This window comes from Stegostoma tigrinum, chromosome 16 (assembly GCF_030684315.1).
Source record: "Stegostoma tigrinum isolate sSteTig4 chromosome 16, sSteTig4.hap1, whole genome shotgun sequence".
Taxonomy (NCBI): Eukaryota; Metazoa; Chordata; class Chondrichthyes; order Orectolobiformes; family Stegostomatidae; genus Stegostoma; species Stegostoma tigrinum.
The window spans coordinates 40,196,370-40,224,064 of NC_081369.1; the positions used below are offsets into that span (position 1 = coordinate 40,196,370).

The window sequence follows — 27,695 nt, forward strand, 5'->3', positions numbered from 1 at the left end:
CTCATTTTGTCAGTGCTAAAATGCATGTACAAGTTCGCCAAATTTTCAGCTAATAAATACATGCTGAAGGGCTATACACAAATTTGGAATTGGGCTCAATTCTTTAATTCAGGTATATACTCACCTTATAAATAAATGTGTGGGATTAAGGAGGCAATTTGACCGTGATTCCACGAAGATGGCTGGAAGTTTAACATAGAGCACAGAGCTCACTGTGCATGACGACTGATGAACAGAACTGGGCCCTACTACACCGGCACCAATGCTATATATTTTTTACTCAGCACAAAAATTGACCACCAATGTTAGAAGCACATTTTGAAGGTTCAAAATTTGATCCGAATGTGACAATCTACAGTAGTTTAATGTAATAACAGAAATATTCTATTAGATTTCTAACAGATACATTTTATTATGTATAACTAGATTGAAATGCCTAATACATTGAAATGCACACACACTTGGATTGTCAGTTCAGTTACTGAGAGTAATGTTTTTAAGCTACAAGGACAAACAATTCTTTTGATATTTTAGTGGCTAAGGTTTTGAAGAAGTTGCTTTGTTTCAGTTTTGCTACAGTTAAATAAGGTGATGCAATACCGAAAACAGGAGCCAAATTTATGAGTTACCATGAATTTACAAATTTCTTTGCGGCTAATCCCGGTAATGATAACCATAAATCTATTGTCGATTTTAGAAAAACCCATCACTAATGCCTTTTTACAAACAGAAGGAAAACTGTTGTCCATTCTTGATCTGGTATACATGTGCCTCCAGATCCACAACAATTTATTGTCTTTTACCTGCCCTCTGTCACTCAATTCAAGGGCAGTTAGGGTTGAGTGATAAAAGCTGGCCTTGCCAACAATGGCCACTTTGTCTACTGTTATGATCTTTGACCTTCACCCTTGGTTCAAAATAATTGCCCTACCTCTTTCCATCACTTTTTTCCTTAACCCATACTCCTTAAAAACTACAGGATGAGTATTCCCACATTTAGGCTAAGGGTCAACTTCAGGGATTTTTATAAAGTGTTTCCCACTGTAAGCCATGGTGACTTTTCTCATGTAATTCTTCACTGATCACTCCAGTGATTATGTATCTAACCCCAACAAGATTACTCTTGCTCTGTCATTCAGCAGAGGAGGAAGTGGTCCACTGAATGCAAGAGCCATATTTATACTCCAGCTACAGACCCAGCTCCAGCTAAATACTGCAAGTCAGGAATTGCCCTGCAAAATTCCAACGTACAATGCTGAAAAAAGGAAGTTGCCACTTTAATTTGCTGACCTGGAGGACCTGGTGAAAGAGGTGGAGGAGAGGAAGGCTGTTCTCTTTCACCAGGACTGACAAAGGAGACCATGCACCAGACGCTGTAATGGCAGCAAGCTGGTCAGAAATTGTACTGAGTTGGAACCAAGATATTTTTATCAATTTTCCAGCAAAAGTTCATGCATCACATAGTGTTTGGAAAATTATTGGAAATTTGAATAGCTGTATTTACATCTTTTATCTTGGACACAATTTTTTGCATATATAGTAATACAGATCTTACCCGTGTCTCTCCAAAGTGGGAGTTGTAACTATGTACCAGGTTAATTACGTGTTTGGAAATATCATTGAGATAGATGATTGGAGGGAAGGTGTCAAGACAAGTTGCATGAAACTGATTACTGTCCTTCATTGTTAGTTGTCCAAAGGTTTCAAAATCTTGCTGTTTGATTGCATCAATCATTTCTTTCATTCGTTTTGGAACGATTTCCGAACGATACTGGAAACAGAAAATGTACATTTCCCATTCTGTTATGAAATGGCTTGAAAACAATCTCTCTCTGAAAAGTGAGATAACAAGGTGTAGACCTGGATGAACTCAGCAGGCCAAGCAGCAGAGGAGCAGGAAAGTTGATGTTTCGGGCCTAGATCCTTCTTCCTGAAATGTCAGCTTTCCTGCTCGGCCTGCTGTGTTCATCCAGCTCTACATCTTGTTATCACAGATTCTCCAGCATCTGCAGTTCTACTATCTCTCTCTGAAAGGTGCAAAGTTTTAACTAATGCTGACCAACAATGAAACAAACTCAGATGTCAATGTAGTGTCATTGTTACAACTATAGTTATTACAAACATCAATCATCAATGGTTCCTGTTCAACGTAAGACCATAAGACATAGGAGCAGAAATTAGGCCATTTGATCCATCGAGTCAGCTCCGCCATTCAATCATGGCTGATAAGTCCCTCAACCTCATTCTCCTGCTTTCTCCCTGTAACCCTTGATCACCTTGATAATCAAGAACCTATTTATCTCAGTCTCAAATGTACTCAACGACCTGGCCTCAACAGCCTTCTGTGGCAGTGAATTCCATAGACTCACCACTCTATGGCTGAAGAAGTTTCTCCTTATCTCTGCTCTAAAAGGTCTTCCCTTTACTCTAAGGCTGTACCCTCAGGTCCTAGTCTCTCCTACCAATGGAGGCATCTTCCCAACATCTACTCTGTTCAGGCCATTCAGTATTCGTAAATTTCAATTAGATCCCCCCTTAACCTTCTAAACTCCAATGAGTGCAGTCCCACAGTCCTCAAACGTTCCTCATGTGTTAAGTTTTCCATTCCCGGGACCATTCTCGTGAACCTCCTCTGCACCTGTTCCAGGGCCAGTACATCCTTCCTGAGATATGGGGCCCAAAACTGCACACAATACTCCAACTGTAAGATAACAAAGTGTGGAGCTGGATGAACACAGCAGGCCAAGCAGCACCTTCAGAGCACAAAAGCTGACGTTTCGGGCCGAGACCCTTCATCAGAAAAGGGGGATAGGGAGAGGATTCTGAAATAAATAGGGAGAGAGGGGGAAATGGACTACAGATGGATAGAGGAGAAGATAGGTGGAGAGGAGAGTATAGGTGGGGAGGTAGGGAGGGGATAGCTCAGCCGGAGAGGACGGACAGGTCAAGGGGGCAGGATGGGGTTAGTAGGTAGGAAATGGAGGTGCGGCTTTAGGTGGGAGGAGGGGATATGCGATAGGAAGAACAGGTTAGGGAGGCGGGGACGAGCTGGGCTGGTTTTGGGATGCTGTAGGGGGAGGGGAGATTTTGAAGCTGGTGAAATCCACATTGATACCATTGGGCTGCAGGGTTCCCAAGCAGAATATGAGTTGCTGTTCCTGCAACCTACGGGTGGCATCATTATGGCACTGCAGGAGGCCCAGGATGGACATGTTCTCTAAGGAATGGAAGGGGGAGTTAAAATGGTTCACGACTGGGCAGTGCAGTTGTTTAGTGCGAACCGAGCATAGGTGTTATTCCGCTTGAGAACCCTGTAGCCCAATGGTATCAATGTGGATTTCACCAGCTTCAAAATCTCCCCTCCCCCTACAGCATCCCAAAACCAGCCCAGCTTGTCCCCGCCTCCCTAACCTGTTCTTCCTCTCACATATCCCCTCCTCCCACCTCAAGCCGCACCTCCATTCCCTACCTACTAACCTCAACCCACCCCCTTGACCTGTCCGTCCTCCCGACTTATACTCTCCTCTCCACCTATATTCTCCTCTATCCATCTTCGGTCCGCCTCCCCCTCTCTCCCTATTTATTTCAGAATCCTCTCCCCATACCCCTTTTCTGATGAAGGGTCTTGGCCCGAAACGTCAGCTTTTGTGTTCAAAAGATGCTGCTTGGCCTGCTGTGTTCATCCAGCTCCACACTTCGTTATCTTGGATTCTCCAGCATCTGCAGTTCCCATTATCTCTGATCACAGCCTCAGCAGTTCATCCCTGCTTTTATATTCAAGTCCTCTCAAAATAAATGCCAACATTACATTTGCCCTCCTGACTACTGACTCAACCTGCAACTTTATCTTGACAGAATCCTGGGCTAGAACTCCCATGTCTCTTTGCACTTCAGATTTCTGAATTTTCTCCCCATTTACAAAATAGTCAATGCTTTTATTCTTCTTACCAAAGTGCATGACCTCACATTTTCCCACATTTTACTCCATCTGCCACTTCTTTGCCCACTCTCCTAACCTGTCCAAATTGTTTTGCAGCCTCCTCCTCAATACTACCTGTCCCTCCACCTACCTTTGTATCATCCACAAACCTAGCCAGAATGCCCACAGTTGAGATCATTGATGCACAAAGTGAAAAGGTTGTGGCGCAAGCTGACCCTTGCGGAACACCAATTGTCACTGGCTGCCATCCTGTCAAAGACCTCTTTATCCCCACTCTCTGCTTTCTGCCAGACAATCTCCTATCCATGCTAGTACCTTGCCTTGAACATCGCGGGCCCTTATCTTACTCAGCAGCCTGTGTGGGACCTTATCTAAGGTTTTCTTGAAGTCCAGGTAGATAATATCCATTGGCTCTCCATGGTCTACCCTGCTCATTCCTTCCTCAAAGAATTCTAGTAGAATTGTCAGGCATGACCTCCCCTTGATGAAACCATGCATGACTGAGGTTAGGCTAATCGGCCTGTAATTTTCCATCTTTTGCCTTACTGTCTTTTTTAAACAAGGGTGCCACATTAGCAATTTTCCAGCCCTCTGGAACCCTCCTTGACTCTAGAGATTTCTGAAAGATCACCACTAATGCTTCCACCATTTCTTCAGCTATCTCCTTTCGAACTCTGGGGTGTAGTCCATCTAGTCCAGGTGATTTGTCCACCTTCAGGCCAATCAGTTTTACTAGCACCTTTTTCTTGGTGATGGCCACCATACTCAGCTCTGCCCCCTGACTCTCTTGAATTTTTGGGATTTTACTCATGTCTTCCACCGTGAAGACTGACGCGAAGTAATTATTCAGTTCCTCAGCCGTTTCCTTGTTCCCCACTATTATCTCTCCACCATCATTTTTCAGTGGTCCAATGTCCACTTGTGCTTCTCTTTTGCCCTTTATATACCTAAAGAAACTCTTAGAGTCTTCATTTATATTCCTGGTTAGCTTACCCTCACAGTTAATCTTCTCCCTCCTTTTTTTTGTCGCCCTCTGTTGGTCTTTGTAAGCTTCCCAGCCATCTGGTTTCTCACTGCCCTTCACCATGCTTTCTCTTTTGCTTTGATGCTATCTCTGACTTCCTTAGTCAGCCATGGTTGCCTCATCCTCCCTGCACCATGTTTCTTTTTCCTAGGGATGAAATTTCGCTGCGTCTCCTGAATTACTCGCAGAAACTCCTACCATTGCTGTTCCCCTGTCTTTACTGCTAGGTTCCGCTTCCAGTCAATTCTGCCCAGCTCCTCCCCCATACCTCTGTAGTTGCCTTTGTTCGGCTGTAATATACTGCCACTTTACCATGTGTTACGTTCAGGTCTCTTTCAAATGGTCCCATCTTAAATGAAGTCATTTACATCAAGTCTCCTTTTAACTTATTTTTTAACAGACAGCACTGTAAGACTTTGGAATGCCTGAAGCTGAGGCATTTTCACATTTAAGCCTAGATTAGATAAGTGATTGAAGAAAATTGGGAAATAAACCACATGGAAACATAGTGCAGATGTGGTATTACGACTACAGTCTGTATGCAAGAGTAGTACTGATACAGACTGATGGAGATGAACGGATCATTTCTTTGTTGCAATTGTTGTGGAATTCTAAGTTTCCAAATGCTTGCTAATATTTCAAGTGAAATAATTTCATACCTTCAGCAATGGACTGGTCTTGACACTGGTTTGCATCCCAGCAGTACTACCAATGGGCTTCTGTTCTGCACTGACCTAGAAAAGAAGAAGCTTTTTTCATTACCGCAAGCAAAACACTTTAAAGCAAGCTATTTAGAACAAGTTAGAATCCAAATATTTTAGACTAACATAGCTTGTTCTGAGTGTGACAGCACTGGACTACTTTTTTAAACCAGAGTTTAGTATAATCATGATTTCCACTAAAAGATTATAATGAAGGTAAAGAATGTAAGTGCATGGAAAGTGATAGCTACATGAGTTTCTTTAGTGTATAGATTTACGGTGATCTTTACATGTTAAGAGGTCTTACCATGCAAAGAACTCTCAAGGGTAACAACAGCTTTTCTATTTCAGCAATGAAATAACTATTGTGCTGATGACACTGACAGCCACAAAGCAGAAATACATACCTATTGATAGTAGGAGCTACTTAGGGCCAAACTTAGACTGTTGAGAGAGGAAAAAGGAGGCAAATTGTAAAGTGCAAAGCTCTGAAAGGCTTTAATGCCAAAATAATTTGAGTTGTTGTTTGAAATAGCTGATTTTCATATTTCTTTAATTCTGTAAATAAAAATCACCATATAAAAATATCATATTAAACTATAATTTTTGGGGTTGCTTTCAAATATCCAGGAATAGCAACGATTTTAATGTGGCATATTAATCAATATAAAGTTTATCGAGTTGAGATGATGAATGTGAAGCAGTATTTTTAATGATCCAAGGAAATAACCATTAGCATAATACAACACTCTGTAAACAATGTGCTATCCTTTGCAAATAGAGGAATACACAGAAGCAGCCTTCTTGCTCCTTTATCCCTCTCAAAATATGATCAGTGTTACTGTATCTTTTCTATCTAGTTTTGAAGGTTTACAGGAAATTATTATTATAACACTTTCTTATAACATGCATCGTGAAACAAACATGCTGCATGTTATAACAACAAAATGTTCAAGAAATTCCATATTGTTACTACTTATTACAAAGCAGCCAATGCCACTTGCTCAACAACACACTTTTTCATAAGAATTATTACACACTATGAAAACAATAGCTAGCGAAGTCCATAATACAAGTTTTTCTCTTCGTCATCACTACTTATTACTAGGCTGCCATTTCCAATCCACTCCTCTACAATAAACAGTATCACTATATATTTTATTACTCTTGTTATTGTTTCTTTTTTCCTCATCTTTCCTACCGGTCATTTAATCATCTGTTCTCAGACTAAATCATGGATCATTATTTATTATCTCCCAGCACCCTCTCCTCCACTCTCTTTCTCTTATGAGTTGTTCATCTCTCAAGTTGGGCAAAAATTTATTGATTGGAAACATTGCACTATCTTCCTCTCTTCAATCACGATGTCTGATCCACTGAGTCTTCCAAGCTTTCCCTGTTTAAATTTCAATGCCTTTTACATACATTTCTGACACGTTGGATGAAAAGCTTTATATTTTTGCAGAAGGCACAACTGTTCACAGCCTACCCAACATGGTCAGTAAAATTAATAAATAAGATGCAATCAAAGTGAGAAAAGAATGTATACAAACACAAATACAGCCTCTTGTTTGGGTGGGGCCAAGAGTGATTCCTTTCAAAAGTTTATCTTCAAGGACTCAATTTTCTGAGTGTAAACAATGTGGTGATTTGCCAGGCAGTTAGTTTTCCAAGGTCTGCAAGCTCCAAATACAGAAATCAGTTGGTTGTGGTAATGTTTGCTTTATTACTTAAAATGTGTTTTACTGTTTTAAATAAACTAACCTATTGAATCCCTGAAGAGCTAATGATTATTAGGCCATTGTCATTACCATGATAGGACTGAATCTTGAGAATGGCTCTGTTCATGTTGCCATGGACTCACCACTAATATAAGGACCCGAAGCTCTGGCCAGTGAGATTCTGGCTCAATTTGCTGCGCTATACTATCGCTTCCATCTTCTTTCAGTCCCATCATCCACTGCACAAAGCCTCCATACATGCTTCTGCAGGCACTTCCTGACCCTTGGCGAGCAATCTCAGACAGCTCTCCTTCTAAACCATGTAGCTTGGCAAGTGCGTACACTGCAAAAAGAACATCAGTTAAAGGCAAAAACATAGAAAATGAGGCTTACATTTCATAATGACCACACATCCCAATGCATATTACAGCTAACAATCACTTTTGAAGTGGTCACTGTTATAATGTCAGAGAGGTGTCAGCCAGTTTGCATACAGTAAGTGCCCACCAACAGCAAAAATGTAATGCCAAATAATACGTTTAAATCATGTTGGCTGAGGAATAACTATTAGCCAAAACACCTAAACAACTGCCCTTCTTCACAAGCCTCATAGGACCTTTTAAACAGGGCCTCTGTTTAACACAGGTAACAAGATATACATTAGATTAGATTAGATTCCCTACAGTGTGGAAACAGGCCCTTCCGCCCAACAAGTCCACACCGCCCCTTGCAGCATCCCACCCAGACCCACCCCCTACAACCCACACACCCCTGAATACTACGGGCAATTTAGCATGGCCAATCCAACTAGCCTGCACATCTTTGGGCTGTGAGAGGAAACCGGAGCACCCAGAGAAATCCCACGCATACACGGGGAGAATGTGAAAACTCCGCACAAACAGTCGCCCACGGATGGAATCAATCCCTGGTCCCTGGTGCTACAAGGCTGCAGTGCTAACCACTGAGCCACCCTGCTGCCTATTTCTGAAGAAGGATCTAGGCCCGAAATGTCAGCCTTCCTGCTCCTCTGATGCTGCTTGGCCTGTATTCATCCAGCTCTACACCTTGTTATCTCAGATTCTCCAGCATCTGCAGTTCCTGTTGCCTCTGTTTAACATCTCATTTGCACCTCTAACAGTGCAACACTACATCAATACTCGGGTGTCTCGGGTTTGATTTTTGTATTCAGGTCCTGGAGTTCTGAAGGGTCACTGGACCCAGAACGTTAACTCTGATTTTTCTCTAAATGCTGCCAGACCTGCTGAGTTTTTCCAGCAATTTCTATTTTGTTCCTGGAGCAGGATGGCATTTTAGTGCAATACTGCCAGAATGCTGCAGCTAGAGGTGCTGTAGTACCTTGGAGAAGTTTGTATCAAAGGATTAAAAGTAAAGCAAAATTCAAACTCTTCCAGTTAATTATCTGAGCTTAGACAGCTACCAACTACAATTGAGGCTATAAAGATGTAACTAAGACTCAAGGTCTAATTTCTGGTGAGCCTCAGGATTCCCTACTCTCATAAAATTATGAGTCTCCCTATTTCAGACCAGTTTCATTCTTACCCCATTCTGTCTGGTGTGCATGTTTCAAAGATTTAGGTTCACCTGTCATCTTGCTTACCCAAACAAGCATAACCAGCTGCAGAGGATGCCAGGCCTGCTGCTGTAGGGAAGTTATTTACAGAGCAGATGTGAACTTTATGGTGGAGTGATAATGTGTTAGAATTTCTATCACCGCTGGTTCTTCTTTTTCTTGCTAGACGACGGACTGGGAGAGAAAATTCAAATTTCCTGAGTGTTTGCAAATTTAAGTACTTCTGCAATTACAGATCACACTTCATTCATTTTAGAGTCATGCTATAAAGAAGTCAGTCAATCTTTTTAAAAACAAAACAAATACTACCATATATAGTTTCAACAAAGGCAAGAACCATTATTCAGTTTTAATACTGAATCCTTCAACTGAAATATAGACTTCCAATTGAAGTTGAGTATTTTTCCTGTTGCTAAGGGAAAAAACGTGATTGGCAGTGTGCTAAGAAAATGTAATAACATATGAATTGACAAAGATATATTTTCAAATGGAGTCTTGTCTGTTGTGTGTTTACAGAGTCATAGAGTTATACAGCATAGAAACATACCTTTTGGTTCAACTCATCCATACCAAACAGATATCCCAATCTGATCTAGTCCCATTTGCTCATATTTGGCCCATATCCCTGTAAACCCTTTCTATTCAAATACCCATCCAGATGCCTTTTAAATGATGTAGTTGCATGTGTCTCCATCGCTTCCTCTGGCAGCTCATTCCATACACATGCCACCCTCTGCACGAAAAAGTTACCCCTCAGGTCCTTTTTAAATCTTTCACCCCTCACCTTAAACCTATGTTACCTAGTTTTGGAATCCCCTATCCTAGAAAAAGAGACCTTGGCAATTCACCCTATCCATGCCTCTTATGATTTTATAAAACTCCGTAAGTTCACCCCTCAGCCTCTGATGCTCCATGGGAAAAAAGTTCTATCCTGTTTAGTCTCCCTATAAACTCAAACCCTCCCGTGCCCCACAACAGCCTTGTAAATCTTTTATTCACCCTCTCAAGTTTAACAACATTGTTCCTGTAGAGTGGTGACCAGAACTGTATACAGAATTCTAAAAGTGCCTCACCAATGTCATGCACAGTGCAACAACTTCTTCACCACCCTGTTTACCTGTGACTCCACGTTGAAGCAACTATGCACCTGCACCCCTAGATCTCTTTATTTGTCAAGACTCCCCAGGGCCCTAACATTAACTGTATAGGTCCTGTCCTGATTTGCCTTATCAAAATGCAACACCTCACATTTATCTAAATTAAACTCCATCTGCCAACCCTCAGCCCATTGGCCCATCTGATCAAGGTCTGAGATAACCTTCTCCATTGTTTACTACCTATTTTGGTGTCATCTGCAAAATTAGTACATTCACATCCAAATCATTTCCACAAATGGCAAATAGCAGTGGACCCAGCACTGATTTTTGTGGCACGCTGTTGGTCGCAGTCTGAAAAACAAAACAACTCTCTACCACCACATTCTGTCGCCTAACTTCAAACCAATTTTGTATCCAATTGACTAGCTCTCCTGGATTCCATGAGATCTAACCTTGCTGAACAGTCTACCATGCTGAAGTCCATATAGACATCTACTGCTCTGCCTTCCCAGGCACAAAGCCATGCTGACCTAAATCAGTCCTCACCTTTCCAATGGATGTAAATCCTGTCCCTCAGAATCCACAACCACCCCCCCCCCCCCAACCCCTGCCCCCAACAACTTACACACAACTCTGGGCTCACTTGTCTATAGTTCCCTAGCTTCTCCTTACAGCCTTTCTTAAATAATGGCAGCACATTAGCCAACTTCCAGTCTTCCAGCACCTCAACCGTGACTATCGATGATATAACTATCTTGGCAAGAGGCCCAGCAATCTCTTGCCTAGCTTCCCACAAGGTTCCGGGAAACATCTGATCAGGTCAAGGAGATTGATCTACCTTTAAAGATCCCTAGCACCTCCTCTTCTTTATGTGGACTCTTTCAAGATATCTTTATTTATTTCCCCAAATACACTAGCTTCCAGTGTCCTTCTCCACAGTAACTACAAGGTATTCATTTAGTATCTCCTATATCCCCTGTGGTTCCATATATAAACGGCCATATTGATATTTAAAGGAACCTATTCTCTCCCCAATTACATTCTTGCCTTAGTCTACTTATAGAATCTCTTTAGACTCACCTTTACTCAATTTGACAAAGCTATCTAATGTCCCTTTTTTGCCCTCCTGATTTCCCTCTTCAGTGTATTCTTATTGCCCTTCTACTCCTTGAGGGATTCACTCGATTCTGTCTATACCTGATACATGCCTACTTCTTTTTATTGACCACAGCCTCAATTTCTCTTGACATTCAGCACTCCCTACACCTATCTGCCTTGCCCTTCACGCTAACAGGAACATACCAAGGATTGCCACATTAACCGTAGGCAAAATTATAAACTGATACAAGATCTCAAAAAAGTTAATTTACACAATGCTGAGGTCCAATATGAAATGAAATAGACATCAATTTCAGTACAATTTGTGTATTATAATTTCTGATAGCTTCGTAAACATTATGCTCAGCTGAAAGAGTTCACTAAGTTTCAAGTTTGTATCCTTTAACTACCTGGAAAAAAAAATTTAAAACATGCACTGTTGCAGCACCTTCATCATCAAAGGATGCCCGAGGCTTTTTACAGCCATGAGGTACTTTTGCAGCATAATCACTATGTAATGTAGGACTAAAGGCTGAACACTAATATTTCTCCATTTTCTGATATGTAAATCGTACAGGCTGTATTTTCTTGAGAAATTGGGGTATTATTTGCCCATTGGATAGCCTGTCGAAGACCCTTGCTGCCTTTGCACATGAAGGTCTGCCGAACCTCAAATAAATCAAGCAGTGTGAGCCTTAATCTGGAATCAAAGCCCGCGAGTGAAAGACTCAACTACCAAGCTCCCAGCAGAAGCCACAGCTCCCATGTTCAGCAAGTTCACTGGGAAGGTCATGGTTGCCACAGGAAGACAGGTCCTGGAGTCCCACGATTGTAACCCAGGCCAGAGGTAATTAATACGGAGAATGAAAAAGTGGGCTTGTGAAGAGAAGGGAGGTGCAAGCAAGGGGCAGTAGATCTGCTTCAAGGAAGATTTTGACTGATGTTGAGGTTAGGGATAGATGTTTGATTACTCTAGATCAAGTCAGAAGTGGGGTGGGCACGGGGGAGTGTTGGGTATTCTAAAAGGCATCAAGGTGGACAAGTCCCCAGATCTGGATGGGATCTATCCCAGGTTACTGAGCGAAGCAAGAGAGTAAATAGCTGGGGCCTTAACAGATATCTTTGCAGCATCCTTGAGCACTGACGAGGTCCCGGAGGATTGGAGAATTACTAACGTTGTTCCTTGTCTAAGGAGAGTAGCAAGGATAATCCAGGAAATTATAGACCGGTGAGCCTGATGTTAGTGGTGGGGAAGCTGTTGGAGAAGATACTGAGGGATAGGATCCATTTACATTTGGAAGAAAATGGGCTTATTAGTGATAGGCAGCATGATTTTGTGCAGAGAAGGTCATGTCTTACCAATTTGATAGAATTCTTTGAAGAAATGACAAAGTTGGTAGATAAGGGAAGGGTTGTAGATGGCATATACATGGACTTCAGCAAGGCGTTTGATAAGGTTCCCTATGGTAAGCTGATGGACAAAGTGAAGTCGCATGGGGTCCTGGGTGTACTAGCTAGGTGCTTAGAGAACTGGCTGTGCAACAGGAGACAGAGTTGTAGTGGAAGGGAGTTTCTCAAAATGGAGAACTGTGACCAGTGGTGTTCCACAGGGATCTGTGTTGGGACCAGGGCTGTTTATGACATACCTAAATGATCAGGAGGAAGACATAGATGGTCTATTAGCAAGTTTGCAGATGACACTAAGATTGGTGTAGGAGCAGATAGTGAAGGGGACTGATGGAGAATGCAGCAGAATATCAATAGATTGGAGAGTTGGGCGGAGAAATGGCAGATGGAGTTCAATCCAGGCAAATGCAAGGTGATGCATTTTGGAAGATCCAATTCAACATTGACCTATACAGTAAATGGAAAAGCCCTGGGGAAAACTGATGCACAGAGAGATCTGGGTGTTCAGGTCCATTGTACCCTAAAGGTGCTACGCAGGTCGATAGAGTGGTTAACGCAGCATACGGCATGCTTTCATTCATTGGATGGGGTATTGAGTACAAGAGTTGGCAGTCATTGTTACAGTTGTATAGGACTTTGGTTCAACCACATTTGGAATACTGCATACAGTTCTGGTCGCCACATTACCAAAAGGATGTGGATGCTTTGGAGAGGGTGCAGAGGAGGTTCACCAGGATGTTGCCTGATATGGATGGCGCTAGCTGTGAAGAGAGGTTGAGTAGATTAGGATTATTTACATTAGAAAGACAGAGGTTGAGGGGGGAACCTGATTGAGGCCTACAAAATCATGAGAGGTATAGGCAGGGTGGATAGCAAGAAGCTTTTTCCCGAGAGTAGGGGACTCAATTACTTGGGGTCATGATTTCAAGGTGAGAGGGGAAAAGTTTAAGGGAGATATGCGTAGAAAGTTCTTTACGCAGAGGGTGGTGGGTGCCTGGAACGTGTTGCCAGCGGAGGTGGTAGAGGCAGGCACAATAGCATCATTTCAGATGTATCTAGACAGATACATGAATGGGCAGGGAGGAGAAGGATACAGATCCTTGGAAAATAGGCAATAGGTTTAGATAGAGGATCTGGATTAGAGCAGGCCTGGAGGGCTGAAGGGCCTGTTCCCTTGCTGTAATTTTCTTTGTTCTTTGTAAGGAAGCTACAGGAAAAGAGGGACGTAGGCTTTGAATTCCAGATCATGAGGCTGAGAAGCTGAAGGCATCTCTGCAAACACTGGGATGAAGAGGAGCTAGTAAACCAGCAGGATTCATTGAAATGGTGAGTTTATCACAATTATACAGTCTAGGATATAAAGACTTCAAAAAGGCAGGCTCATCACAGAATAATTTGATGGACACTGATGCTTTATGGCAAGCAAGATATCCCAAGAATAACATGGGATGTATTCCAAATGTAAAAACCAATGAGTAGGTGTCAAATTCTTCCTCATTTGTAGAATAAGACTTTACATTCTATTAGTCTAGCATTTTATCTGTTATAAACCCCACCCGATAGAGATTTTAAAAATTACAATTAAATTTACAAGTTCATACAACAGATTGGCAAAAAAATTTGTTTAGAAAGCAGCTTATGCTAATCAGAATCCATCTGTCTAACAAAATTAGCTGTAATGTGAATACCAGAATATTTAAGAATAATTTGAGAGTACAGCATGATTCTATCTTGTAATCTTGGCCATGAAACATCCGTCATCCACTTCCACTGACATCCAGCTGGTTAAATACCAAAAGTGTGCATTACTACTCAATGGAATGAACACCTAACATCGATCAGACTCCGACAGAACTTTATCTACTGCTACAGTGCCATTTGCAGTAACATTGCATGGATTGTCTCATGGATACACACTTTCTCGTAAGCAAGTCTGCAGTCTTGGGTGGTTGATGTTTTCTTCTTTTCCATTTAGCCATATTCTGTCCTCCTTAAAATCCTGACTTGCAGCAACTGTTGTTGTACTCTTTAACTGAAATGACAAAACAAAAACTGGCAGTGTGATATTGGTAAAACTCATTACATGAATGCCAGTTGGACTACATAAACAGAGACATCTTTCTTAATACAGTTAGATACAGAAATAAGGACTTCCATACATTTTTGTGTTTATTCATTCACGGGACATGGGCATCACTTACTGGGCTAGCGTTTATTGCCCATCCCTAAGTGCCCTTGAGAAGGTGGTGGTGAACCGCCTTCTTGAACTGTTGCACTCCACTTGCTGCAGGTAGACCCACGAGGCCTTTGGGGAGGACATTCCAGAATTTGGACACAGTGTCACTGAAAGAACAGCAATGTATTTTCAAGTCAGGACGGTGAGTGGTTTGGAGAGAGATTTGCAGGTGGTGGTCGATCTGCTGTCTTGTCTTCTAGATGGTAGTGATCACGGGACTGGAAGTGCTGCTTAAGGAGCTTTGGTGAATTTCTACATCTTCTACATCTTTAGGGTAGCCAGGGAGAGGGTTCGCCCGCTCAAGGACAGGCAAGGGAATTTACGTGTGGAACCAGAGGAAATGGGTGAGGTATTAAATGAGTACTTTGCGTCAGTATTCACCATAGAGAAGGACTTGGTGGATGATTAGTCTGGGGAAGGGTGTGTAGATAGTTAGTGTCATGTTGAGATTAAAACAGAGGAGGTATTGTGGGGTCTTGAAAAACATTAAGATAGACAAGTCCCAAGGGCCTGATAGAATCTAATACTGAGAGAGGCAAGGGAGAAAATTGCTGGGGACTCGAGGGAAATCTTTGTATCCTCACTGGCTACAGAGGAGGTCCCAGATGATTAGAGAATAGCCAACGGTGTTCCTTTGTTTAAGAAGGGTGGCAGGGATAATGCAACTAATTAAAGGCCAGTGAGACTTACATCAGTGGTAGAGAAATTATTGGAGAGAATACTTTGAGACAGGATTTACTCCTACTTGGAAATAAGTGGGCGTATTAGGGAGAGGCAACATAGTTTTGTGAAGTGGAGATCGTGCCTGAATAAAACTTGAGTTTTTTGAGGAAGTGACAAAGATGATCGATGAGGGTAGGGCAGTGCATGTTGTCTACATGGACTTTAGTAAGGCCTTTGACAAGGTCCCTCATGGCAGACTGGTACAGAAGGTAAAGTCACACGGGATTAGAGGTGAGCTTGCAAGATGGGTAAAAAACTGGCTCAGTCATAGAAGACAGAGGTTAGCAGTGGAAGGGCGCATTTCTGAATGGAGTGCTGTGACTAATGGCATTCCTCAGGGATCAGTGTTGGGATCTTTGCTATCTGTAATATATATAAATGATTTGGAGGAAAATGTAACTGGTTTCATTAGTAAGTCTGCAGATGACACAAAAGGTCGGTGGAATTGCAGATAGTGATTAAGACTGTCAGAGGACACAGCAGGATACAGATCGGTTGGTGACTTGGGCAGAGAGATGGCAGATGAAATTTAATCTGGAAAAATGTGAGGTAATGCATTTTGGAAGATCTAATCCAGATGGAAAATATACAGTAGATGGCAGAACCCTTAAAAAGAGTACTGATAAGCAGAGGGATCTGGGTGTACAGGTACACAGATTACTGAAAGTGGCAACACAGATGGAGAAGGTCATCAACAAGACATACGGCATGTTTGCCTTCATCGGCCAGAGCACTGAGTTTAAAAATTGTCAAGTAACACTACAGCTTTATAGAACCTTATACGCCACATAAGGAATATTGTGTTCAATTCTGGTAGTCACACTACCAGAAGAATGTGGTGACTTTGGAGATGGTAGAGAAAAGATTTACCAGGATGTTGTAGGGTATGGAGAGCATTAGTTATAATGAGAGATTGGAGAAACTTGGGTTGTTCTCACTGGAATGAGAGGGGTTGGGGGTGACCTGATAGAGGTCTACAGGATTATGAAGGGTATGGACAGAGTGGACAATCAGACGCCTTTTCCCAGGGTGGAAGAGTCAGCTAGTAGGGCCATAGGTTTAAGGAGCGAGGGGCAAGGTTTAAAAGGTGATGTATGAGGTAAGTTTTTTTTAAATGCACGTAGCAGTTGGTACCTGGAACTTGCTGCTAGAGAAGTAGTGGAAGCAGATATGATAGTGACTTTTAAAGGGCGTCTTAACAAATACATGAATAGGATGGTAATAGAGAGATATGGTCCCCAGAAGGGTAGAGAGTTTTAGTTGCGACGGGCAGCAGGCTTGGAAGGCTGAAAGGCCTCGTCCTGTGCTGTAATTTTCTTTGTTCTTTTAGATAGTACACACCACTGCTGAACACCAGTGGTGGAGGGTATGAATGTTTGAGAATGCAGTGCCAATTAAATGGGCTGCTTCGTCTTGCGTGCTTTTGGAGCTGCATTCAAACCAAGAAAGTGGGGAGAATTCCAATACACTCTTAACTTGTGTCTTACTGTTGGCAGATAGACTTTGGAGAGTCAGGGGGCAAGTTACCACTGTAGCATTCAAGCCTCTGGCCTGCTCTTATAGATGTGTTATTTACATGGCTGGTTCAGTTCAGTTTCCAGTCAATAAAAGTCTCGGAGGATGTCAATAGTGGGGGAAATTCAGTGATGGCAACTTTGATGGCTGGATTTGCCCGTATTGGATTTAGTTATAGCTTGGCATTTGTGTTACTCATGGATATTATTTGCTACTTTTCAACCCTTCCCCGGATATTGTCCAGGTCTTGCTGCATTTGGCCGTGGACTACAACAGTGTTGAACATTGAACAATTAGCAGCAAATATCCCCACTTCTGATCTTACGATGGAGCATATGAGGTCGACATTGAAGGAGCTGAAAATCGACTGAGCCTTGGACACTACAGAGGAACACCTGCAGGTGCCAGAACTGAGAACACTGACCTCCAATAACCACTGACATCTTCCCAGGTATGATTCCAACCAGCGTTTTACCTGATTCCATTGATTCCAGTATTGCTAAAGCTCCTCAATGCCACCCTTGTTCAAATGCAGCCTTAATGTCAAGTGCAGTCACTTTCATTTAAGGAATTTAGCTGTTTTGGTCCTTGTTTGAATCAAAGCTAGAATGAGGTTACACAATGAATGCTCCTGATGGAACCCAAACTGGGCAACACTAAGCAGCTGCTGTTTGATAGCACTATCGACACCTTCCACCACTCTACAATGAGGCAGTAATTAGACAGTTTGAATCCCACTTACCCAGGCAATTTTCCACTTTGTTGGATAAATACCAGTGTTGTAGCTACTGAAACAGCTTAACTAGGGGAGCAGAAATGGAGGCTGAAGCACACCATCAGTACTACTTCCAAAAAGTGGTCAGGGCTCACATCTTTGCAGTCTCCAGTGCCTTCAATTATTTCTTGACATCACGAGGAGTGAATCAAAGTGATTGAAGACTGGCGCCTATAATACTGGTTACCTCTGGGAGGACGCTGAGATGTTACATGTAGGAGTAAATCACCATTAAAATTTTCTCTCAGAAGGTTGAGTGTCTTCGGAATTCCATTCCTCAAAATGGTGTGGATGCAGAATCTTTAAATATTTTTAAGGCATAGGCAGTGATTGATTAGCAAGGGGATGAAAGTTTATCAGGGATATACAGAAATATTACGGTTAATATCAGGTCGGCCATAATGTTATTAAATGACAATGCAAACTCAAATGGCTGAATGGCTTACTCTTGTTCCTTCTTTGTAAGTTTGTAATATTGTAACTAGAAAATAGTTCAACTTATTGATCAACACTTCCTCAATATGTTTTATTGTGCCAATTCCATAGTTAAAAGAAAATGATAAATTCACATAATGTCTCATCTGTCAGAACATCCCAATGTGCTTCACAGCTGATTAAGTCTTTTCCAATTGTCCCTGCCATAATGCACGAAATGGGGGAGGGAAACTGCGGTGGTGGTATTGCAGCAATGTCACTGGTTTGGTAATCTAGACAACCATGTTCCAGAGATATAGGTTAAACTTCTCCATGGCAACTAGGAAAATCTGAATTCAATTAAATCTGGAATTAAAAGCTAGGCTAATAGTGACCATGTAACCAAAAGCCCATCTGGTTCATTAATGGCCTTTAGAGAAGGAAATCTATCATCCTTGCCTGCTCTGGTCTACATATGACTCCAAATGCAAAGCAATGTGGTTGACTCTTAATTTCTCAGCCATTTCGAAAGGTATTTAAGTTCATGGGCAACAAATGTTAGCTTTCCTAACTCTGCCACATCCGACAGGGGAATTAAAAAAGTAAGAAATACAGCACCAATTTTAACAGCACCTAATAGGTTAACATTGGAGACAAACAAAATTCGATCACAAATGTTGTCTTCACTCTTGTTGACATACCTACTTTCTTTTGCAGGAGTTCATTGTACAAATGATTTAAAATGCATGTGACAAGGCTTAAACATAAGATGGACTTTTAAATTATCGATCATATTCCCAAAATGAACATATTTAATCAGCCTGAATTCAAACATTCCCATTCAAACAAAACACACTACAGTGTCAACTATCACTACCAAAGCCACTGACAAGCTAGTGATGGAAGTGAAACATTAAACTAACCTTCTGAAATTAAGTTTCAGCCTTTGCTAGGAAATATTCAGCTTGAGGATGGAATTCAACACTACATCAAGCCATACCAACATGACATGATAATAAAACATGAGGCTAGATGAACACAGCAGGACAAGCAGCACCTCAGGAGCACAAAAGCTGACATTTCGAGCCTAGACCCTTCATCAGAGAGGGGGATGGGGTGAGGGATCTGGAATAAATAGGGAGAGAGGGGGAGGCGGACCGAAGATGGAGAGAAAAGAAGATGGGTGGAGAGGAGAGTATAGGTGGGGAGGTAGGGAGGGGATAGGTCAGTCCAGGGAAGACGGACAGGTCGAGGAGGTGGGATGAGGTTAGTAGGTAGGAAATAGAGGTGTGGCTTGGGGTGGGAGGAAGGGATGGGTGAGAGGGTGGGAGGCAGAGACAGGCTGGGCTGGTTTTGGGATGCAGTGGGTGGAGGGGAAGAGCTGGGCTGGTTGTGTGATGCAGTGGGGGGAGGGGACGAACTGGGCTGGTTTTGGGATGCGGTGGGGGCAGGGGAGATTTTGAAGCTGGTGAAGTCCACATTGATACCATTGGGCTGCAGGGTTCCCAAGCGGAATATGAGTTGCTGTTCCTGCAACATTCAGGTGGCATCGTTGTGGCACTGCAGGAGGCCCATGATGGACATGTCATCTAAAGAATGAGAGAGGGAGTTGAAATGGTTCGCGACTGGGAGGTGCAGTTGTTTATTGCGAACTGAGCGGAGGTGTTCTGCAAAGCGGTCCCCAAGCCTCCGCTTGGTTTCCCCAATGTAGAGGTAGCCACACCGGGTACAATGGATACAGTATACCACATTGGCAGATGTGCAGGTGAACCTCTGCTTAATATGGAAAGTCATCTTGGGGCCTGGGATAGGGGTGAGGGAGGAGGTGTGGGGGCAAGTGTAGCACTTCCTGCGGTTGCAGGGGAAGGTGCCGGGTGTGGTGGGGTTGGAGGGCAGTGTGGAGCGAACAAGGGAGTCACGGAGAGAGTGGTCTCTCCAGAAAGCAGACAAGGGCAGGGATGGAAAAATGTCTTGGGTGGTGGGGTCGGATTGTAGATGGCGGAAGTGTCGGAGGATGATGAGTTGTATCCGGAGGTTGGTGGGGTGGTGTGTGAGAACGAGGGGGATCCTCTTTGGGCGGTGTGGCAGGGGCGGGGTGTGAGGGATGTGTTGCGGGAAATGCGGGAGACGCGGTCAAGGGCGTTCTCGATCACTGTGGGGGGAAAAGTTGCGGTTCTTGAAGAACTTGGACATCTGGGATGTGCAGGAGTGGAATGCCTCATCCTGGGAGCAGATGCGGCAGAGGTGGAGGAATTGGGAATAGGGGATGGAATTTTTGCAGGAGGGTGGGTGTGAGGAGGTGTATTCTAGGTAGCTGTGGGAGTCGGTGGGCTTGAAATGGACATCAGTTACAAGCTGGTTGCCTGACATGGAGACTGAGAGGTCCAGGAAGGTGAGGGATGTGTTGGAGATGGCCCAGGTGAACTGGAGGTTGGGGTGGAAGGTGTTGGTGAAGTGGATGAACTGTTCGACATGACTGACAATCCTGATGATGCAATCTACAATTGGCATATAGTTATCAATTCCATATGCTACATGAGGCTGCAGTATTATTTTCCGCACCACTCCAGTCAACGTGTTCTGTTGTAATAGTACTAAAATTTCCCCTCCCCTCAAGGCAGAGCCTTTCTGTGGCGGAATTGAAGGAGCAAAGGCAGACCATTTGTCACAAATAAGTCATTAAGCACACAGATGCAGAATCCAGTGAGCGCCAATAGATAAACCAACATGAATGGAAACCTGTTTGACTTGTCCTTCAGAGATAATGGGAACTGCAGATGCTGGAGAATCCAAGATAACAAAGTGTGGGGCTGGAAGGACACAGCAGGCCAAGCAGCATCTTAGGAGCACAAAAACTGACCTTTCGGGCCTAGACCCTTCATCAGAAAAAGGGAGATGAGGAGAGGAGTCTGAAATAAATAGGGAGAGATGGGGAGGCAGACTGAAGATGGTTAGACGAGAAGATAGGGGGAGAGAAGAGTATGGGTGGGGAGGTAGGGAGGGGATAGGTCAGTCCGGGGAGGACGGACAGATCAAGGGGGCGGGATGAGGTTAGTAGGTAGGAAATGGAGGTCCGGCTTGAGGTGGGAGGAGGGGATAGGTGAGAGGAAGAACAGGTTAGGCAGGCGGCGACGAGCTAGGCTGCAACAGGGTTAGGGATGCAGTGGGGGAGGGGAGATTTTGAAGCTGGTGAAATCCACATTGATACCATTGGGCTGCAGGGTTCCCAAGCGGAATACGAGTTGCTGTTCCTGAAACCTACGGGTGGTATCATTATGGCACTGCAGGAGGCCCAGGATGGACATGTCGTCTAAGGAATGGGAGGGGAAGTTGAAATGTTTTGCGACTGGGAGGTGCAGTTGTTTATTGCGAACTGAGCGGAGGTGTTCTGCAAAGCAGTCCCCAAGCCTCCGCTTGGTTTCCCCAATGTATAGGAAGCCACACCGTATACAGCGGATGCAGAATACCACATTGGCGGATGTGCAGGTGAACATCGGCTTCATGTGGCAAGTCATCTTGGGGCCTGGGATGGGGGTGAGGGAGGTGGTGTGGGGGCAGGTGGGTAAGTGCTGGCTGTGGTGGTGTTGGAGGGCAGTGTGGAGAGGACAAGGGAGTTACGGAGCATGTGGTCTCTCCGGAAGGCAGAGAAGGGTGGGGTGGGAAAAATGTCTTTAGTGGTGGCGTCAGATTGTAGATGGTGGAAGTGTCGGAGGATGATGCGTTGTACCCGTAGGTTGGTAGGGTGGTATGTGAGGACGGACGGGGGGATTCTCTTTTGGCGGTCATTGCATGGGCGGGGGGGTGAGGAATGAGGTGCAGGAAATGCGGGAGACACGGTCAAGGGCGTTCTTGACCATGGCATCAGTTGTGGCCCTTGAAGAATGAGGACATCTGGGATGTGTGGGAGTGGAATGCCTCATCCTGGGAGCGGATGCGGCGGAGGCGAAGGAATTTGGAATAGGGGATGGAATTTTTGCAGGAAGGTGGGTGGGAGGAGGTGTATTCCAAGTAGCTGTGGGAGTTGGTGGGCTTGAGATGGACATCAGTTTGTAGGTGGTTGCCTGAGATGGAGACAGGAAAGTAAGGGATATATTGGAGATGGTCCCGGTGAACTTGAGGTTGGGGTGGAAGGCGTTGGTGAAATGGATGAACTGTTCAAGCTCCTCTTGGGAGCATGAGGCGGTGCCAATACAGTCATCAATGTAACGGAGGAAGAGGTGGGGTTTAGGGCAGGCGTAGGTGCGAAAGAGGGACTGTTCCACATAACCTACAAAGAGGCAGGCATAGCTTGGGCCCATGCGGGTACCCATGACCACTCTCAGTCTGTAGGAAGTGACTTGTCCTTCTTCTTGCTTAGGGGATGAGATAATTTCAATTAATGCCTTGGTTGTGCTCAGGTGATGTCAACCCAGGTCAGGGATCCAAGTGCTAAGCAAAGCTTTGAAACACTACACCCATGGCATCAGTGTTAATTAAGCCATTTGTGGATTGCAGTGGATTTCTTTAAGTAGAGAATGAAGCAAACAGCAAGCCTAGAACAAGAATGGGATTCAGATTTGAACATCAATCTTACCTTAACCTTTTAAGATCTTTATAGCTTCGAGCCTTACCTGATCTTGATGTAGTGTTACACTCAGTGAGGAATTAATTGGCAAAATCAGTTCTTCATTTCGTTTTCCCCCTACACACAAGAAGTAAAATAGCTTAGATTCTCATTAGATCTGATAACATTGAGTCTTTTCTGCTATCTACTACAAAGTCGTTTTTCACCAATTTTAATTTTTGTCTGACAACTTTATTCCTATCTTACTTTGAATGGATAGTGGGGGTTATATATTTTCACTATAAAACTCATTGTTGTTATCTGTTCCTCTTGCATTTTGAACAACCCAAGAGGCAGCAACCCCAAATACTCTACAGTATTAGTATTGGCCTCCACCCCACCTTATAATGCCTCTGGGGGCTGACCTCACCAACCTGCTTCTGGTTTCAATGACCCCAATCATTAATATCCCCATGGAATCTGCTAGATGAGGTCTAACTATCCCTTCAGAATGTATTTATTTGTCAGTAAAACTTTTCTCATCCAGAGTTTTAGCAGGGATGACTGCATCGATGTTCTAACTATATATGAACTGCCCACTTGTCACAGTTGTTGTGGGGCCCAAATCACACTTCTACCAGCCACTTTTGTCTTCATGCTTTGGCAACTTCATTATGTTCTACACCCTTATGTTTCCTATTTCCTTCTCACCTGAATAAAGTCATTGCCTTTCCTCCACATAAACATTCTTAAGATATTTAAAGCCAGCCCCCTTAATCTTAAATGTGCTGATGCCCATTATTTCAATCAGAAGCCATTTCTAATCCTATTTCCCCCACCATTCTCTGTTCTTATTCCCTGTTCAAACTCACCTTCTCCCATTTTTACTGAAAAGAAATCTCCTCTGACACTTCCGCCATCTACAATCCGACCCCACCACCCAAGACATTTTTCCATCCCCACCCCTGTCTGCTTTCCGGAGAGACCACTCTCTCCGTGACTCCCTTGTTTGCTCCACACTGCCCTCCAACCCCACCACACCCGGCACCTTCCCCTGCAACCGCAGGAAATGCTACACTTGTACCCCCACCTCCTCCCTCACCCCTATCCCAGGCCCCAAGATGACATTCCACATTAAGCAGAGGTTCACCTGCACATCTGCCAATGTGGTATACTGCATCCACTGTACCCGGTGTGGCTTCCTCTACATTGGGGAAACCAAGCGGAGGCTTGGGGACCGCTTTGCAGAACACCTCCGCTCAGTTCGCAACAAACAACTGCACCTCCCAGTCGCAAACCATTTCCACTCCCCCTCCCATTCTCTAGATGACATGTCCATCATGGGCCTCCTGCACTGCCACAATGATGCCACCCGAAGGTTGCAGGAACAGAAACTCACATTCCGCCTGGTAACCCTGCAGCCATATGGTATCAATGTGGACTTCACCAGTTTCAAAATCTCCCCTTCCCCTACTGCATCCCTAAACCAGCCCAGTTCGTCCCCTCCCCCCACTGCACCACACAACCAGCCCAGCTCTTCCCCCCCACCCACTGCATCCCAAAACCAGTCCAACCTGTCTCTGCCTCCCTAACCGGTTCTTCCTCTCACCCATCCCTTCCTCCCACCCCAAGCCGCACCCCCAGCTACCTACTAACCTCATCCCACCTCCTCGACCTGTCCGTCTTCCCTGGACTGACCTATCCCCTCCCTACCTCCCCACCTATACTCTCTCCACCTATCTTCTTTACTCTCCATCTTCGGTTCGCCTCCCCCTCTCTCCCTATTTATTCCAGTTCCCTCTCCCCATCCCCCTCTCTGATGAAGGGTCTAGGCCCGAAACGTCAGCTTTTGTGCTCCTGAGATGCTGCTTGGCCTGCTGTGTTCATCCAGCCTCGCATTTTATTATCTTGGAATTCTCCAGCATCTGCAGTTCCCATTATCTCTCTCTCTTTTTCATGAGATGTCCAACTGTACCTTCAAACTGCCTATGTACCAAGTCTTTTGCTGTTTTCGGCAGCACGTTGGCTCAGTGGTTAGCACTGCAGCCTCACAGCGCCAGGGACCCGGGTTCGACTCCAGCCTCGGGTAACTGCGTGCGCGGAGTTTGCACATTCTCTCCATGTCTGCGTGGGTTTCCTCCCACAGTCCAAAGATGTGCAGGCGAGGTGGATTGGCCACGCTAAATTGCCCGTAGTGTTCAGGGGTGTGTGGGTTATAGGGGGATGGGTCTGGGTGGGATGCTCCAAGGGGTGGTGTAGACTTGTTGGGCCAAAGAGCCTGTTTCCACACTGTAGGGAATCTAATCTAACTACTATAATATTGTGTATCTCACCCCTAAGTACACCAACCTAACCTGCTTCTTTGATGCTTGTCAGGCTAAAATTTTCACATTTCCCAAGTGTGGCCTCACTTTCACTCCACTGTGAACAATGGGGTGCAGAATTAAACATCTCTGTTGGACAATTGGCCATGCATCACTAGTGTTTTTGACCCACAGCAGCAACCATAAACAAACCTCACTCTTCGAAAACAATCCAGTACTTCAGAATCACCCTGTACAGCGACAACAATCACCAAGTAAAATTAAATAAATAAATCCCTAATTTCCTCCCTCTTTCCCTTCTGCTTGTGGGTGAGGGAAACAATACCTTTCCTCATGGATTTGCACATGGTATCATTCAGAAGCACACCTTGTACATCTTCACCAAGTCCTGGATGGTCAAGTCTGACATTACAACTCAACTGGTAAGATGTCACTTCCAGGTGTTTTACTTTTTGAGGGTCTGAGTCAACTCACCTAATGGCTTGAAAAGAAAATGCTTTGTAACCACTAACAGAGGCAATATGCAACGCTGAAATAACACTGATATTTGGCAAATCCATGTCCCTGTTCCACAGCATTCTCCTTGAAGTTATGCACATGGGATGTAGATACTATTGTCTGAAAGGAATTAATTGCTCACTAGTTTTTTCACTAACATTAAAAATTAGACAAATTAAACAAAAAAAATGACAAGTTCATTTTGAATCAGTTGAAATAAGAAGGATCCTGTACAACATTGGCAGAGTCCCTACCCCTGGTCCATCAGGTCTGGGTTCAGTTCCTATTTGTCATCAGATGGGTGAACAGGTTGTATAACACTATCTACCCACACCCTCCAGCAGTGAGACTGCTCTCACATCATGCAGCAGAACTAACCTCAACGTTCTGCTAATTTACACCCTGGGAGAGACACAGGCAGTGCGGTGCTAGCAGCCTATAAAGCACCGTACAGCACGGGAAGAGGCTATTCGGTCCATCGTGATTGTACAAGCTCTTTCCCAATTTAATCGCACACTCGGCAGTTACCACTCCTGGCACAACAGAATAAAGTGCGGGATCTTGAATCTGTCGCTGGTTTCAGCGTCAATACTCACAGTATTTGATGACAGCGATGTTGACAGGGGCCGTGCAAGTCACCATCCACATCCGGCTGCCCTCAACCATCATCCGAGAGCGGTTACTACCGTCTACAAAACGGCACCGGCCTCCTGTCACACCACGCACCTGCCTCTCCACCACTCCACGTTGATTGGCCGGAGCTTCGGAGCCGGTAAACGATCCGCCAATCAGAAAATCTACCGTCACCCGCGGTGACACCGATTAACCAACCAGAATTGTGGCACTATCATCACATGTCGTGACGTCACTGCGCACGTTGGCAAACGGGATATTTGGTATTGTCCCGGTCCCTTTCAGTGCGGGCGGACCAACGGCGGAGCTGAGGGGCGAAAGTCGACGTAGCACAGAGCAACAACAACGTCAGCTGCGAGCTGGCGCCATGTTTGTGCGGGGCACGCTATCAGTGACGATGCGCTGCCGCTGGGTGTCGCTGGTGGACAATCTGTTTGTTGACTGGTGGTTCGTACTGAAAAGAACACAACGCTGGAGATGGCAGCAAGGCGGGCAGCATCCACGGACAGAGAGCAAGCTAATGTTTCAAGTCTAGATGACTGTTCATCAGAGCTGGTGAAGTGTGCAGGGGACGGCATTATGCCAGAGTGGGGTGAGAAGCAGAATGCTGTTGGAGAACAGATGTTGATAGTTCAGATTAAGTGAACGGAATGTGAGAATAGCATTAACAATGGTGTGCCTAACTGCTAGACCGGAAAGAGAAGACAGATTCACTGAGATGGGGTGAAGAGAGAAAGGACATGATAACAGAATGTAACAAGCTAAAAAAAAGGCATCTAGACTCGAAACGTTAGTTTGCTGTCTCTCCATGGATGCTGTCCGACCCGCTGTGGTCTCTAGCATCAGAGATAATGGGAACTGCAGATGCTGGAGATTCCAAGATAATAAAATGTGAGGCTGGATGAACACAGCAGGCCAAGCAGCATCTCAGGAGCACAAAAGCTGACGTTTCGGGCCTAGACCCTTCATCAGAGAGGGGGATGGGGGGAGGGAACTGGAATAAATAGGGAGAGAGGGGGAGGCGGACCGAAGATGGAGAGTAAAGAAGATAGGTGGAGAGGGTGTAGGTGGGGAGATAGGGAGGGGATAGGTCAGTCCAGGGAAGATGGACAGGTCAAGGAGGTGGGATGAGGTTAGTAGGTAGCTGGGGTGCGGCTTGGGGTGGGAGGAAGGGATGGGTGAGAGGAAGAACCGGTTAGGGAGGCAGAGACAGGTTGGACTGGTTTTGGGATGCAGTGGGTGGGGGGGAAGAGCTGGGCTGGTTGTGTGGTGCAGTGGGGGGAGGGGATGAACTGGGCTGGTTTAGGGATGCAGTGGGGGAAGGGGAGATTTTGAAACTGGTGAAGTCCACATTGATACCATATGGCTGCAGGGTTCCCAGGCGGAATATGAGTTGCTGTTCCTGCAACCTTCGGGTGGCATCATTGTGGCAGTGCAGGAGGCCCATGATGGACA

The 27,695-nt window shown here is 44.5% G+C and overlaps 1 protein-coding gene across 1 annotated transcript in view; it reads right to left on the reverse strand.

Annotated features, from left to right (window-relative positions):
- Positions 1 to 26,350, reverse strand: part of mvda (mevalonate (diphospho) decarboxylase a) — a 45,336-nt gene extending 18,986 nt beyond the window's left edge. Inside the window, exons 1-7 of the mRNA XM_059651721.1 lie at positions 26,204 to 26,350; positions 22,853 to 22,923; positions 14,497 to 14,611; positions 9,005 to 9,151; positions 7,530 to 7,729; positions 5,624 to 5,698; positions 1,556 to 1,771 (exon numbers count right to left, since the gene is read on the reverse strand). Of these exons, the coding sequence (XP_059507704.1) occupies positions 1,556 to 1,771; positions 5,624 to 5,698; positions 7,530 to 7,729; positions 9,005 to 9,151; positions 14,497 to 14,611; positions 22,853 to 22,923; positions 26,204 to 26,276 (897 nt within the window). The 5' untranslated portion in view covers positions 26,277 to 26,350. The remainder of the gene's footprint in view (positions 1 to 1,555; positions 1,772 to 5,623; positions 5,699 to 7,529; positions 7,730 to 9,004; positions 9,152 to 14,496; positions 14,612 to 22,852; positions 22,924 to 26,203) is intronic.
- Positions 26,351 to 27,695: the final 1,345 nt, after the last annotated feature.